This window comes from Sphaerodactylus townsendi, linkage group LG06 (assembly GCF_021028975.2).
Source record: "Sphaerodactylus townsendi isolate TG3544 linkage group LG06, MPM_Stown_v2.3, whole genome shotgun sequence".
Lineage (NCBI taxonomy): Eukaryota > Metazoa > Chordata > Lepidosauria > Squamata > Sphaerodactylidae > Sphaerodactylus > Sphaerodactylus townsendi.
In genome coordinates this window covers 78,450,237-78,464,757 of record NC_059430.1, presented here as the reverse complement: position 1 = coordinate 78,464,757, position 14,521 = coordinate 78,450,237, and the positions used below count along the sequence as shown (strand labels likewise).

The 14,521-nt window shown below is 41.3% G+C and overlaps 1 protein-coding gene across 1 annotated transcript; it reads right to left on the bottom strand.

The window, feature by feature from the left end:
* Positions 1 to 1,933: 1,933 nt before the first annotated feature.
* LOC125435596 (phospholipase A2 inhibitor and Ly6/PLAUR domain-containing protein-like) lies at positions 1,934 to 13,170 on the bottom strand. Its single transcript, XM_048501817.1, has 5 exons — positions 13,079 to 13,170; positions 8,547 to 8,663; positions 6,110 to 6,265; positions 3,705 to 3,848; positions 1,934 to 2,467 (listed from the first exon to the last, which is right to left on the bottom strand). The coding sequence occupies exons 1-5, from the start codon at positions 13,131 to 13,133 to the stop codon at positions 2,259 to 2,261; spliced, it is 681 nt and encodes a 226-aa protein (XP_048357774.1). The 5' UTR covers positions 13,134 to 13,170; the 3' UTR covers positions 1,934 to 2,258.
* Between the last annotated feature and the right edge of the window lie 1,351 nt (positions 13,171 to 14,521).

Sequence of the window (14,521 nt, the reverse complement as noted above, 5' to 3'; positions counted from 1 at the left end):
AATAAGAGAATGGCAGCTGGCGGTGTGGCTGCAGCAGGGAAAATGCAAAGAAATCGACCGTTGCAAATGTACTGAATTGGTAGCTGCAGCAGGAAACGGGGGGGGGGGGGGACTGCGAAAGGGGACTGCTGTTTATTTGAATGTGTCTAAGTGGATCACAGTTATGTTTCACATAGCTGCTGGCTTCGTTGAGTGTTCTGTTCTATTGATACCTATTACTTGAATGGAATATGCTTCGTGAACCTAGCCTTGCGCAAGTCTCACTGAGTGAGTTATATTATTAATAACAGACAGCATTCAAAGGCGGTACTAATGAACTGATGTAAATCCCACTTCACATAAGAGATTTCACAGTTATGGAACCTGCCTGAGGCTTGCTCTTGAGTGCCACGCCCATCAAATACCCAGTTGGGCAGCATGTGACTATAAACAGGGAATATAGTGGCATACATTTGATATGCAAATGGTAGCCAGAAGCAGGACTTTGTAAGGAATATCACATCTTATGGTTGGCTTCGCTATACATCTTTCTCAAATAGTAAATCGAAAGCTCATATGTTTAATATGACTGCTCTGGTCTGAGTTTCAGTATAGATTGCTGAAATGGGAAATAGAATTGAAAGCTTTAATTGATTGTTGTAATCTATCAAATGATACATTAATTACAAATTAGAAAAGAGGATGTAAAATACACACCCATATTTTCATTCTCTGATTGATTTTACTGTTTAATTAATAGCTAAAGAAAAGGTCAGAATCCAAACAATAGTCAATACAACCCTTGATCCATTTGTGGCCATGCTTTATTGCCATACAGATATAGGCATAGCCCATTTTAAAAAGCTGGAGAATGCTGATGTTGGGGAAAAGCACAGTTGGGCTTCAGTGCTTGGTGTTGCAAAGGCCAATGACCACTTCCGTCGCTAGCAGAACAGCCTTGTCAAAATCGACAGCTGTCACAAGTTGTGTGAACTGGCCCTTAGTGTAAAGGGGGAAACAATCTGTGTATGCACAGAAGCATTTGTGATAAGTCTACATCTTTGAAGGCAGCATCCTATTAACAGTCATATTTTATATTAATCAACAACTCATATTTATGCTAATCAACAATATACCAACTCAGCTACTATTAGCCAGATTGAAGAACAGGCCAGAAGACTGAAGAATCCATTTTAGTTCTAAGAAGCCATTTTGTGTTTTGTGGCAGCAAGAGTGTCATGTACAAGCTGTGCCTAGTGACTGAAATGTGCATATACTAAAACTCCTTAGATAAAATGAGAGGAAAAGTCAGCTTGTACGTTTATTACTCAATTGCACATTTCAAAATATTAAGATGAATTTTTCTTTGAGAATGTCAGCTGCTGGAAGAACATTCAGTAACAGACAACTTGAGGTGCAGAAGGAGGATTTTCCTATAATTTAGGTATTACCGAGATGATTAATCAAAATCAAGGGTGATAAATGTGTGATTTTACTTGGTTCTTTCCACCCACCCTGTGTCAAAAAGACTGAATCATGTAAATCTTCCAGAGAGGTATCCACCAACCAGGGAACATCCCGCTAGTAGCAATTAAAATCTAGATCATGCTGAATTTATATCAATAAACTAATGAATTACTCAGTGTCTCTACTTTCTCGTGTTCTTTTTCTAACTCTGACTTCTAGGTAAAGCTGCCTTGGTAACAATCTTGCCATTGTTTATAGTTTCTAGAGCAAAATGTTAATCCTCAACAATGAGCAACCTCAGCCATGCCCAGAACCTCTTGGATTACGGGATGGAATCTTCAGGCTACAAGATGTGGCTGCTAGCACCTTTCTTCCTCGCCACCTTTTTTTTTTAAGTAAATAGCTTAACAGGTATCAAAGATAAAATAAGATAAAATAATTATAATATGCCACATATGATCCCATTAGACAAGCAGCGGGTAGATTATTTATTAATGTCATTGTGAACATCACTGTGATAGCAATGTGATAGGGCTTGAGCTCCATCGCTACAGTCACTGCAATATCTTTGTAGTGAATAATATATTTAAATAAATAAAACTAAACTGGGTAATTAAAATCTTTCATTAAATTGAATCTAAGACTGTTTAAAAAATCATAATATTGCTGCTTCGGGCTTTAATGTACAAAACGGCTGAACTGCAGGTCACCCTATTTGTCTGTTTATACTAAGAGAGAGCCTAATGTCAGCGCAGGCCTTATCTTAGAATGTCCATTCAATGCATTAGCAAAGACAATCAATCAATAAGGGATCAGAGCTTCACCAGCAGAAACCCAACAATTGCTGAAAGAAGGAGTCCAAATGGTCCAGAAGATATTCTGGCTGTGCTGGAAGCTGGTGTGCACTCAAGCTTCGTTATCGCTGAACTGACGCCTGCAAATGCTGCCGCACCTCCGACACTAGCACTGCAAACTGAATGGGTGGCACAACCCTTCATGGCAATTCTCTGGGACAATTCACCTGGTATCAGAAGAACAAGACACAAAATAACAGATTGTTTGTCACAATATTAATAATCCCATTAGCCATTCTGCTTTGCTCTCTTCCTCTTTCAAATTCATGCAACTCACATGAGTTGTATAACTGTGACTCATTTAGAATCTAAAGCCAAGGTAAAACTTGTTCACAAAGCAACTAAGTGCTAACATATGGATATCACTTCACAGTGGATATCACTTCACAGAGGGAATAGTTGATCACATGCCTGAAGAAATGAGCTGTGGCTAATATTGAAGTAAATGTTTTTATTCTTGAAAAATGCCCATGGACTTTTGTTTCATTTTGCACAGGGAACTGGTGAGAAGAATTTATTATCACAATATTTCTAGACTGCCCCTCCCCTTTTGGGTTCATAGCAATTACATAATTACATAATATAAAATAATCAACAATATTGAAAGCAATCCAATTCCATTGTTTTACCCCTGCAGTTTTCTGTTGCAGTGGAAAATAGAGCAAATTATCTCCCCAGCAAATTATCTTCTCAGCATAATATTATAAATGGTTTACACATGTATGTGTGTGTATATGTTGTGTGTATGTGATGCCAAAATAATATCAAAAGGAGAAGAAATGTTCTGTTGAATACACACTGTGCTAGAAAAAAACAGTGTCTAACAGTGCAGCCTGAAGCAGAATTACAACCAACTAAGAAGCCCTTTGACTTCCTTAGGTTAAGAATGGTGTAACTCTGCTTAGGAAGGTACTGCCAGCTGTGCACTTGCATTGGGTCACAGGAACTATTATGCATAAATGCAGTGCTCACCTGACCTTATTAATTTCAGAGAAGAAACATAATTAGTATATTCATTTCCTGACATGCAAATTGAATTGGATGAAATGAAGGGAGAAACCTTTGTGCACAAGAGAGCTGAATGCTTGTGGAAACTCTAGATCAGGGCAAGAGGTACTGATTTCTATCCCATCAAATATTTTGAGCATGTGACAACATTTCAGAACATCAAATCCATAAATCCCAATAACCTGTTTACTCGGAAGTTAGTGAGATAAGTCCAAAGCTTTACTTCACTACATGGAGAGTCTTCCCCATGGAGGACCCCTTCCCTCTCTCAAAAGAAGGATCCTCATTTAACAGAAGAATGTCTTTGGCTGTTATCTGACTGAAGAGTCACACAGACTTGGAGTTAATGTTGAATGACAGAAACTGAAGCCAAATTAATAGACAAATCTGATTTACCATAATGGACATATCCAGCCAAATCAATGCACTGAAACTCAGATCCAACGCAGTTGACTATGTCTGCATCACTGCATGTGTCACCGAACAAAGCATAGCAAGCAGGGCACTGCAGACCATTGTGCTTGGCTTCTGAAGGCAAAACTGAACAAACAGAAAGAGAAAGTCAGTGGCCTTTTCTACTTGCATAACTTACCACAGATTTTTCCAGCAATCAAACCTTGTGTGTTGGAAACATTCTCCTTAAAATCATTCCACATACCTCGATTCACCCCATCATTTTTCACATTGTCTCTTCAAGTTGTATTTATCCCACATGCTACTGCTGAAAATGTATAATTTCTAATGGTGCTGGGATGTCATCTGTCACTCACCCCCTTTTTCTTTAGTGCAGATGCCCTAGCATTACTGTGCAATTACATTTTGAAGTTACAATTTTTAAAAAACTCTCAGTCTCCATTTCTATCACTGAAAGAAAGAAAGAAAGAAAGAAAGAAAGAAAGAAAGAAAGAAAGAAAGAAAGAAAGAAAGAAAGAAAGAAAGAAAGAAAGAAAGAAAGAAAGAAAGTGTGAGCCTCTGGAAGCCAAAAAAAGCAGGCGCCATTACCTGAAGGCACATAAACATGTCCTTCCCCCCCCCCCCCACAAAACACACACACATTTTTCAGCCAACATGGAGCTGAAGTAACACATAATTGTTACTTCATCAGTCCCTTGTCAATTTCCTCCTGCAAAAGCAACTTCCATGGTCAATTTCACTTGCTCCTGACTGCAGACACAGTCTATCTAATATGGTTAAATTGACAAAACTGAGCCAATCAACCTGGCTTGTGTGTGTGTGCCTTTATATTATTTTGCCAACACAGTATGACAAAGAGAGAAAATAAATTTAAAAAAACCTTTATGGGTGAAGAGGAAGTTGGACAACTATGTAGGGGCATGGATAAGTGCAAAGTGTTTGGAAGGGTGGAGAAATAAAGACTGTTTCAACATAGTCATATGCTCAAGAGAAACTGGCTTGGAAATAAATAGAAAAAAATTGTGTTAACCTGCTTGGGGAAACAGTAGAGGAAAAATAAAGAGAAAGAATCAATCATTCTTCCTCTTCACTATGGTCTACAACTTCCTTACAGGTTCCCAAATCATTATATAATGACATGAATGGAGTTTTACAAGTGATAAAGGGAAAAAAAATCTCCTTTGAGAAGCTAATAATCTAAATTTCATTTACGTCCACCTTTATGGACTGGGGATTCCACAGAAGCAACCAGGCAAATGGATCCTGGCAAAAAACAGACTGCAGAGATCTGTTATGGGCCTCCTTTGTGTCCTCACTAAGCTGTATAGATGGATCAATAGCTAATAGATAGAGAGAAGGAGCAAGTTTAGCTGCATTACCTCTGAGGTCATTACTAGGTTTTGGTTCAGCCTTTCAGAATTGCCCAGTTTTGCTGTTTCCACTCCGGCCAACTCAGAAGGAAGTTTGCCTATTGTCAGCCAATAATAACATTGATACTAAAATGGTATTGAAAACACTCCTTGTAGGGAGTTCTACCCTTCCCCTCACCCAATAATTTCCTGCTATTCTTACTGACATTGTGTACTTTTTTATTCTACTCCATACCATTGGTTGATTCCCATGGGTCAGATTTGGCAAAATTGGAACATGTTGACCATAAGCTTTCTCCAACTATACATAACAGCCAAGAAGGGAGAGTTGCTCACAAAGAGGATGTCATTCTCAGAAGCATCTCTGTTGCACTACAGGGTTCCAGAGTTGAAGAAGAAGAGGTTAGATTTATACCCCACTTTTGTCAAGCATAAGGAATCTCAAAGCACCTTACAAATGCCTTCTCTTCCTCTCCCCACAGCAGACACCTTAAGTTGAGAGTGTTTTGGTAGAACTATGACTACACAAAAGTCAGCCATCAGGTTTCATATGTAGAAGAGGAGAAACATACCTGGTTCACCAGATTAAAGTCTGCTGCTCATATGGAGGGGTGGGAAATTAAAAGTGGTTCTCCAGATTAGAGTTTACCAGTTCTTAACCACTACCCCACACTGGCTTCTGTTGTCAGATGCTTGACAACAGAAGCAATCTAAGCAGTAAAGATAACAGGCCCACACCTGCATTCCCTGGAAAATGTTTGGGTACAAGGGAGGGGAAAATACTACTGATGCTTTGACATCATGAAGTTCTAGGAATCCCCTACAACTCTATAGTAAATACCATGAACAGTAGGTAAGTTATTGGCACATCATGGTGGGATAGAGATCTCACTTACAGATCTTTGACCCAAAGTGACATCAAAGAAACAGCAGCATCAAACCTCACCCCCATTTTTCACCTGCTGCTCATGAAGAGCAAGAGCAGGGTTAGGAAGAAGGACATGATTAAATACCTACATTTGGCTGCAATGGCTGCATTGCAAGTATCACCCGAACAGCAGAAAACATGACTCTTCGATCTTCCTTTATTGCCCAAGTTTATATCCGCAGAACCAGCTGCACAGACACTGGATGAAATGCAATTCTTAATAATGCCATGAACTAATCTGTCATCTGCAGGGAAACAAAAAACCCCTGGAATTTTTAGCAAATGATGCGACACAAAGACTAAAAAGTGAATAACTTCTTCCAAATGCAAAACCTAAAGGCTGTTTTTGCTATCTTCCATTACCTCTTCTGTAATGCTGCAATGTTATTTACTGCTAATATACTTAATCTGATTTTCAGCCTTCAGACCGTGAAACAGCTCACCAAGCAAACCATAAAAGAAACACACAGAAAATGGATAAATCAAATGAGCTAATGTGAAAAAGTCCTTGACTATTGCAAGCTAAAACCAACAACAAAAGTGGGGAGCTATACCCAACCCATAAAACAGACTAGGAACCTAGAAGGTGGAGCCACAATAATTAAAATTAATATTACAAATACATATTTGTTATTGTGCAATTGGTGGCTTCCAGTCACACACATTTCCAGTCGCTGGTCCTCCCAGGCAGGAAATAGCGCAGAAAAACTGCTATTATACTGAAGGCTTTATTTCCAGCAAGTTACAAGTTACAACAATGAAATGTTGGTTTGGAAAAGTATTCAATTTTGTTTGCATTCTGTGGTTTTGAAAATTAGACACTGATTGTACAAGACAGTTTGGCAGTGTTGCCGGGGGAAAAAGAGCCAGAAGTTCTGTGCCATTGTTTTGCGTTGGTAGGATGCTTTTCTCATACTACTCAACTGTGCATGCTTTTCTCTTGCCAACTCTCAAAGCACTTGTTTACATTGTGTCTCTGAGTATACCACATTATCCCTGGTCAAGTTTTCTGTACAAGTTTCATTCTAAGGACAAATCACTTTCTGCACACAATTCAATAGGCATGGGAGGTTAAGAAGCTACTCTTGAACAGTTTCTTTAACAGGAAAGAATTCATTATAAAGAAATGCACATAAAATATTCAGGGTTATATTACTATTAAAAGCTGTTTCAGAATACCATGAGCAATTTCTTCCAGAAGTTAACATTCAATTTTCTACATCTACATTTCTCAGCCATGTAAATTAACTATATCACATCTCAATATACTGAGGCCGTTTCTGCACAGGCATTAAATGGCGTCCTGGAGACGGCAAAAACACCGTCTCCAGGCCGCCATTCGCACGGGGGGCACAGCTGCAACGCAGCCGTGCCGCCCTCGTGCCGCCTGCCTGGCCTGAAGCCGGCGTTTCCCCAGAGCGCTTCCCAGCGCTCTTTTTGGGGAAAAGCCGCCGTGAAGCCGCTGCCGAGCAAACGGCAGCGGCTTCACAGCGCCTCCCCCACCCGGCACTTACCTTGTCCCCGGGCCTCCGGCGCGTCGCGGAGGCCTGGGGACCACATACCCTGCACGCTGGAGCTTGAGGCGGCGCAGGAGCCAGTGTCCCGGGCCTCGAAAGCGTCGCGAGCCTGGGACCTTCGCCGCTGGAGCAGGCGGCGCAGAGACCAGGGGCGTGTCGAACACCATTGACTAACCCGGAGGCCCGGGGATATTCTGAAATGCGGCCGAGCGCCCGGCGCTCTGCAATGGCGCCCGGCTGCCCGGCTGTTCAAGAACGTCGATCGTCGCGGGCCCGGTCCCAGCGTCGACATCGAGTCGGCGTTGGAAAGCGCCGACCCGGCCCGTTCATAACACAGCCTTTCGTGCGGAAAGCGGCCTACAACTCAAAAGAATGCTTCAACCCAGTGAAGGTTCTCCATGTGGCTTTCATTGCTGGTGTAAATGCAGAAGCACGCATATTGCCAATGGAGTTTCCACTGTGTGGTGGTGGTGGTGGAATTTTATGCACTTTCTTCTTTACAGTTATTTTCCCTAATGCTCCACCAGAGGGCATTTTTTATTACTGCTATAACACTATAGCATTATAAACCATGAGGACAGTATTCTTTCCAAAAAGAAGCTACAACATCAGTTCCAGTTGGATAACTGGAAGTGACATCATGTATCATTGTGATGCTCTAGCAATATCCTAAATCTCTATGGTTTTATCAGCATTGTACAGTGGCACCCCGCTCCCAGATGTCTCCTGATGTGTAAACTTATATTTAACTGTCATGTTCTCAATTGACATTTCTCCAGCTGTTATTCTTTAGCTGTTAAGGTCTGAACTATTTCTCTTGCTTTTACTTTCCCCAGGATTTCTGGGGAAATGGTTGTAGGGCTATGCATTTAACCAATCCTTCCTTAAACAGATATAACAATATTACTATTTCAGGTAGTTATGGTTTTAAAAATTCAAATTATAAACGTAAAACCTTAAAAACATATCCAAATCTGAGCAAGAAAGAAATTTTATCTCAGTTGCTTACCATGTTTACTTTCAAACAATGTGGTGCCGCAAAAGTCATGATCAGGAGGACAGGTCTCTATCTTACCAGTACAGTTGTGGCCTAGGCCTGTGCAGATTTCACACTGCAGTGCAGTCCCTAGGAAATAAAATAATGGCTACATATTATCCTGCTTCATTTTACCTTATTTATTTTTGATATTTCCCCAGTATTCGCTACCCTACTGGGAAGAAATAACAGCATGTAACTAGATACAAAGGTCTGAAGTTTCTCTTAAGGTCTTACATTTATTTTGTTGAACCATAGATACAAAACTATCCCTATACTGAACAGATGAGTTGGTAGTTGAACAGATGAGTGTGCATTAGGGTTACCAGGAATGGCTTAACAACCAGCGGGAGACCAGTGGACAGGCACACGGTGAGGGTCATTGGGCTGATGGCATGATGTCAGTTCTGAAGAAACCTGGAAGTGATATCTTACCTAGGAATCACCAGGAACTATGTTGGAAAACCACAGTATTTCTTGCAATTCCTAGAGAAGACTTTCACCGCTTCTGGGATTTCCCAAGAAATGACATCAGCCCAAAGGCCATTTTATTTACTCCAAGTGGCAGCCAGAAATAAGAACCAGGGGCAGAGGATTTCCTGTCTCTTGGGATGGAGGTGGGGACTGGCAACCTGAGTATATAATTGTGTGTCTTAAGTGCTGGACAGGAAAATAAAGTGAGTTACATAAACTGTTTGTGATTGCATTTAACATTAAAGAAGTGAAAATACAGAGGACTGATTTTTACCTCCCTTAGGTTAGAGCGACATCATGAGGTATTATTTTTGGTTTCTACTAGGAGCAAAAGGTGCATCACAGTGTGTGTGTGTGTGGGGGGGGGGGTTCCTACAAATGAGTCCCAATCCATTTTTCTTTCAAAAAACAGGCATGTTTATGAGCTCAGACTGAGTTCAAACAGTCTCACCTTCAGACCTGGCACATGCTCTCGGCTAGGCTAGGCTGAACTGCAAATTGGAGAAAGAGAGCTGTGGAACTTTTGCTTTTCATATATAAATTTCAAATTGAACCACAGCATATATGATTAATAGATCCACAAAATGGAAATGAGAACAGATAGTCCCTAGTCTGCAAAAAAATGAGAACAGATAGTCCCTAGTCTGCAAAAAAATAATAATAATCAAAGCAATGTCTAATTTTATTAAAAGAATGCACATTGAACTCTCTATGTTCATTTTGGAGTTTTCTGGACAACCACAACAATGCTGCTGCTGAGCCTTCCAAGCTTACATTTCTATAAATTAGAAGTCAAACTATTGCTGGAAAAGTTCTCATCCTTCTCCTTGTCACATCACCTGATGGGGGAGGATGCTGGGGACAAGCCCACTGACAACCACTGAAACTCACTACCTATACAACCCAGGCCAATGATTGTATCCACAATACAAGTCAACACTTTTCCTGGGTCTGCCAGCAGGGGGAGAGAAGGACAGGAATAGATGAAGGTAGTTGTGGTGGCTTTTCCAGGCTGTGTGGCTGTGGTAGGTTGGCTGGTAATTGGGAAGAAAAAAAGGCAATAAGGAAAATGGAGAACTTCGCAAGGACGTAGGTAAGGGGGGGTTCTCGGGTTCAACCTCCCCCCATTGCATGTCCAAAGCTCCGCCCGCCCGTTTTTGAGTTTTTTGTATTTTAAAGTGTTTTTTCATTTTTTGGCCTGCAGGGGGCGCAGTTTTCAGGCTAACAGCACCAAAATTTCAGGCTATCGTCAGGTGACACTCCTGACGGTACCACCCAGGTTTGGTGAAGTTTGGTTCAGGAGGTCCAAAGTTATGGACCCCTAAAGGGGGTGCCCCATCCCCCATTGTTTCCAATGGGACCTAATAGTAGATGGGGCTACTCTTTTGAGGGTCCATATCTTTGGACCTCCTGAACCAAAATTCACTAAACCTAGGTGGCATCATCAGGAGAGTCTCCTGCTAACACCACTCAAGTTTGGTGAATATTGGTTCAGGGGGTCCAAAGTTATGGACTCCCAAAAGGGGTGCCCCATCCCCCATTGTTTCCAATGGGAGATAATAGAAGATGGGGGCTACACGTTTGAGGGGCCATAACTTTGGACCCCCTGAATCAAACTTCACCAAACCTGGGTGGTATCACCAGGGAAGTCTCCTAAAGATACCCTGAAAGTTTGGTGCTGCTAGCTTAACAATTGCACCCCTGACAGCAGGCACCCCCCCAAAAAAATTTCCCCAGATTCTTCTTTTAACTCCATCCCTTCGGCATGGATTTAAAGGGAGAATCTGAGGTGCCCAGTTTAAACATTGAAAGTGATGCTATTTCAGGGTGGGGGATAATCCACCCCAGAACAGCAGCACTTTCAATGTTGTTTTAACTGGGGCCCCCAGGTTCTCCCTTTAAGATGGATTTAAAAGGAGAATCTGGGCTCCCTAATTTAAACACCATTGAAAGTGATGTTGTTTGGGGGTGGATTCCAGCATCACAGCAGCTGCCCATGGGGGGGGGTGTGTGTGTGCAAACCTCAGATTTTGCACCGGGCTCTATTTTCCCTAGCTACACCTCTGCCTGGATGGGAGGGAGAAGGGACTGCCAGCTATTAGCTGGGAGCCCAGCTAGTGGAGGGGCGGGCAGGGCAGGGGAGTCTGCCGTCCCTGGCCCTGGGGAGCTGCTTTTATAATCACTGAGGCCAGGGGAGGGGCTTGGGGAGCTGTGGCCATGCCCCCAGGGGCGGGTGGGAGCGTGGCCTCACCCTCCACACACACACACACACACACACACACACACACACCGGTAACAAATCTATACATACATCACTGTGGAGAAGCTTTGGGGCTGCCAGGGAAAGTGGAAAAGGGGATATAAGGGGATATAAAGGAGAAGGGATATAAAGGAAAATGAGATCCCCCCACCCCCAGTCTTTGTGAATCACCCACTTGTGCATGTTCTGATGAGGACATGTATGATCACTCCAACAGGGCAAACTTGAATGATCAGGTTATGATTAATCCAAGTTAAATAAACATGGCAAAATGAAAATTCATAATCAGCGGAGAGGTCAAATGCCTATTCAACATCAGCTACTAAACATTCTGTCTTGCTTTGTGCAAGCCATTCTGTAAACCTATTTCTCAAAATTGTCTCCAGAACCGTGTATGCTTACTGTAAGAAAGAATCAGTATGTATAGGAGAATGTTCAGCCACCAAGACCTGTGATATTATGCAAATTAGATTAATTTGAACCAATTTTCATACTTTATATAGCTTCCTAATGACAGGGAGAGAGCTGTAAACTGTGTAGAACCATTGAAGCCCTGTCCTTCCCCCTACTCAGTGGCTAAAAATCCCATGTCTCTTTTCTGGCTTCAGAAATGTTGACTTGTTGTCATTAAATGCCCCATACATTTTCAAGTCTGCTTAGAAAGAAAGAAAGAAAGAAAAGAAAGAAAGAAAGAAAGAAAAGAAAGAAAAGAAAGAAAGAAAGAAAGAAAGAAAGAAAGAAAGAAAGAAAGAAAGAAAGAAAGAAATAAATAAAGAAAGAAAGAAAGAAAGAAAGAAAGAAAGAAAGAAAGAAAGAAAGAAAGAAAGAAAGAAAGAAAGAAAGAAAGAAAGAAAGAAAGAAAGAAAGAAAGAAAGAAAGAAAGAAGAAGAAAGAGAAAGAAGAGAAAGAAGAAGAGAAGGAAAGAGAAAGAAAGAAGAAGGAAAGAGAAGAAAGAAGAAAGAGAAAGAGAAAGAGAAAGAAGAGAAGAAAGAGGAAAAGAGAAGAAGAAGGAAAGAGAAAAGAAAGAAAGAAGAGAAGAAGAGAAAGGAAAGAAAGCGAAGGAAGCCGGACTCTTGCTTGTTTTCTGGGAGTGAGGATGAAATGTGATAAAACAGATATACTGAACTAAGTAATGCTTGGTGGCTGCCCTTAGGCAAACCACACACTCTGTTTCAGAGCATAGCAGTCCCACTAATGGGTATAGTGAAACCAAACTGATAGGTATCAGCTTGAAATCTGATCTAGGGATAACCACCCAATTTTTTCAAGAATTACCTGCCTTTTGACATCATATCCATAAATCTATTACCCACAGCTTTTTTTTTCAGACTCCTACTCCTGGATTTGTCTCCTGACTCCAGAGAAGGCCCAGAAATGCAATGCAAGGCCCTTCACCATTACTGATAACTCAGATTTTATTTATGGGTTGAGAACATTTGCTAGCCACATTTTCCCCAAAATGCTCAAAACAGCTTACCAGCCCATGCCAACAGATGGGAGGGAGCAGTAATGCTTCTGCTTTAGCTGGTTTATAAGTGCACATCAGAAAAGCTAGAATAAACAGCCTCAAAAGTCTCTTTTAAAATAATTTCACAGTCAATTTACCATAGTGGGACACTGCTCAGTTGGGGGTTGGGAGACATAATTTAACCTGACAATGATCAAATTTTGAAATAAAAATATCGTTGAATTAGAACCTTTGTCCTGGATCTGAACAACACAGTCTGCATAGGACTTCAACTTAAAATAAAATATAAGATGAGATACTCACCTCTGGCTAAAAGTGTTAAGAAGAGGCATAAGCTCAAGCTGAGAATCGTCTGCATTGTTGCCGGATCAAAATTGGATTCACTTCAAATGTGGCCACCTCTTTCACTGGGAGTTGTAGTCATACTAACAATTACTGCAAATGAGAAAGGTGTGTTCCAAAACATCTTTCCTCCTCAGGGCAAGCTGACAGAGGAAATTGTGCAACAAAACCTTACTGATTACATTTTACAGCATCCCTGCAGGGATTCCAGGACAGTGTACATGCCTTACTTTATCCTCACAATAATCTTGTGAAGAAGCTACAGCTAAGAGAAAAGGCCTGACCTAGGGTCACCCAGAGCTAGCTGCCATTCAAGAACTAGAACCCGCAGCGACTGAGTTCTTTAGGCAGATGGCTCCATGAAAATATCCATAGTGGGTTTCTTTGGAGAAAACCTGATAATTTCTATGTAATTCGTCAATAGGGACATTTATATTCTTAAAATACCACAGGGAGCAATGTCTCCAGTTGTACTACTGGCAACACCTTGCACTGACTGAGGGCCAAATCCTCCTGTGCTTCTTGTAATAACTGCGATCTGGACAAACATTTTGGGACTGTCTTTTAAGAGCCCACCTGGTACAGCTGCCCAAGTATTATGGAGAGTAATACAAGTGGAAAAGAAATGGAATCTCTGTGAAACTTTTGTTCATTGCACTTCTCTGTAATGTCCAGAAATGCATTCTGGAATCCCCTCCATACTGGGGTCTTTTCCACATAAGTTGTTTACAATGTATCTTGCCACCAAATGCTGTTTTTTTCTTTCGATTCTGCATGTTTTTTCCTCCATTTGGTTCTGTAAACATTTCCTTGTCACACACACACACACACACCCCACACACACACGAGCTATTCTCCTGGGCACTTTTACCACAATGTTTTTTGATCCATTTCAAAGCCAGCTTCCCTTGAGCATGGGATCAGGTTGAAACAGTATTTGTTTTCCTGCCCCACAAAACACCTGCCCCACAAAACACCTTATTTACACTCCTGGGTAGTCGCCCAACCTCCCTTTCAGTCATTTTCTCCTCCCACTTATCCAAAATTTTTGCATTTTTTAAAAATTTCCTGTCACAGTAGCAATATAATGGCACAGACACAAGCCAGGTTGATTGAATCAGCTTTGTCAATTTCATCCCAAATGAGTGATGTCACCTTAAGGTGAAGTTACAATGTGTCAGCTGTTAGGAGCAAGTGAAATTGATTATGGAACTTGCTTTTGCAGGAGGAAATTGACAAGGGACTGCTGCAGTAATTATATTGCTTTACTGGAGGTAGATAAAACTGAGAGCCAGACAAGCTTCCACAGCACAGTGGAGATTTGAACCTGGATCTCCCAGATATTAGCCAGACACTCTAACCAGTATGCCATGCTGGCTATTAATACTAGCAAAACATTCCTAG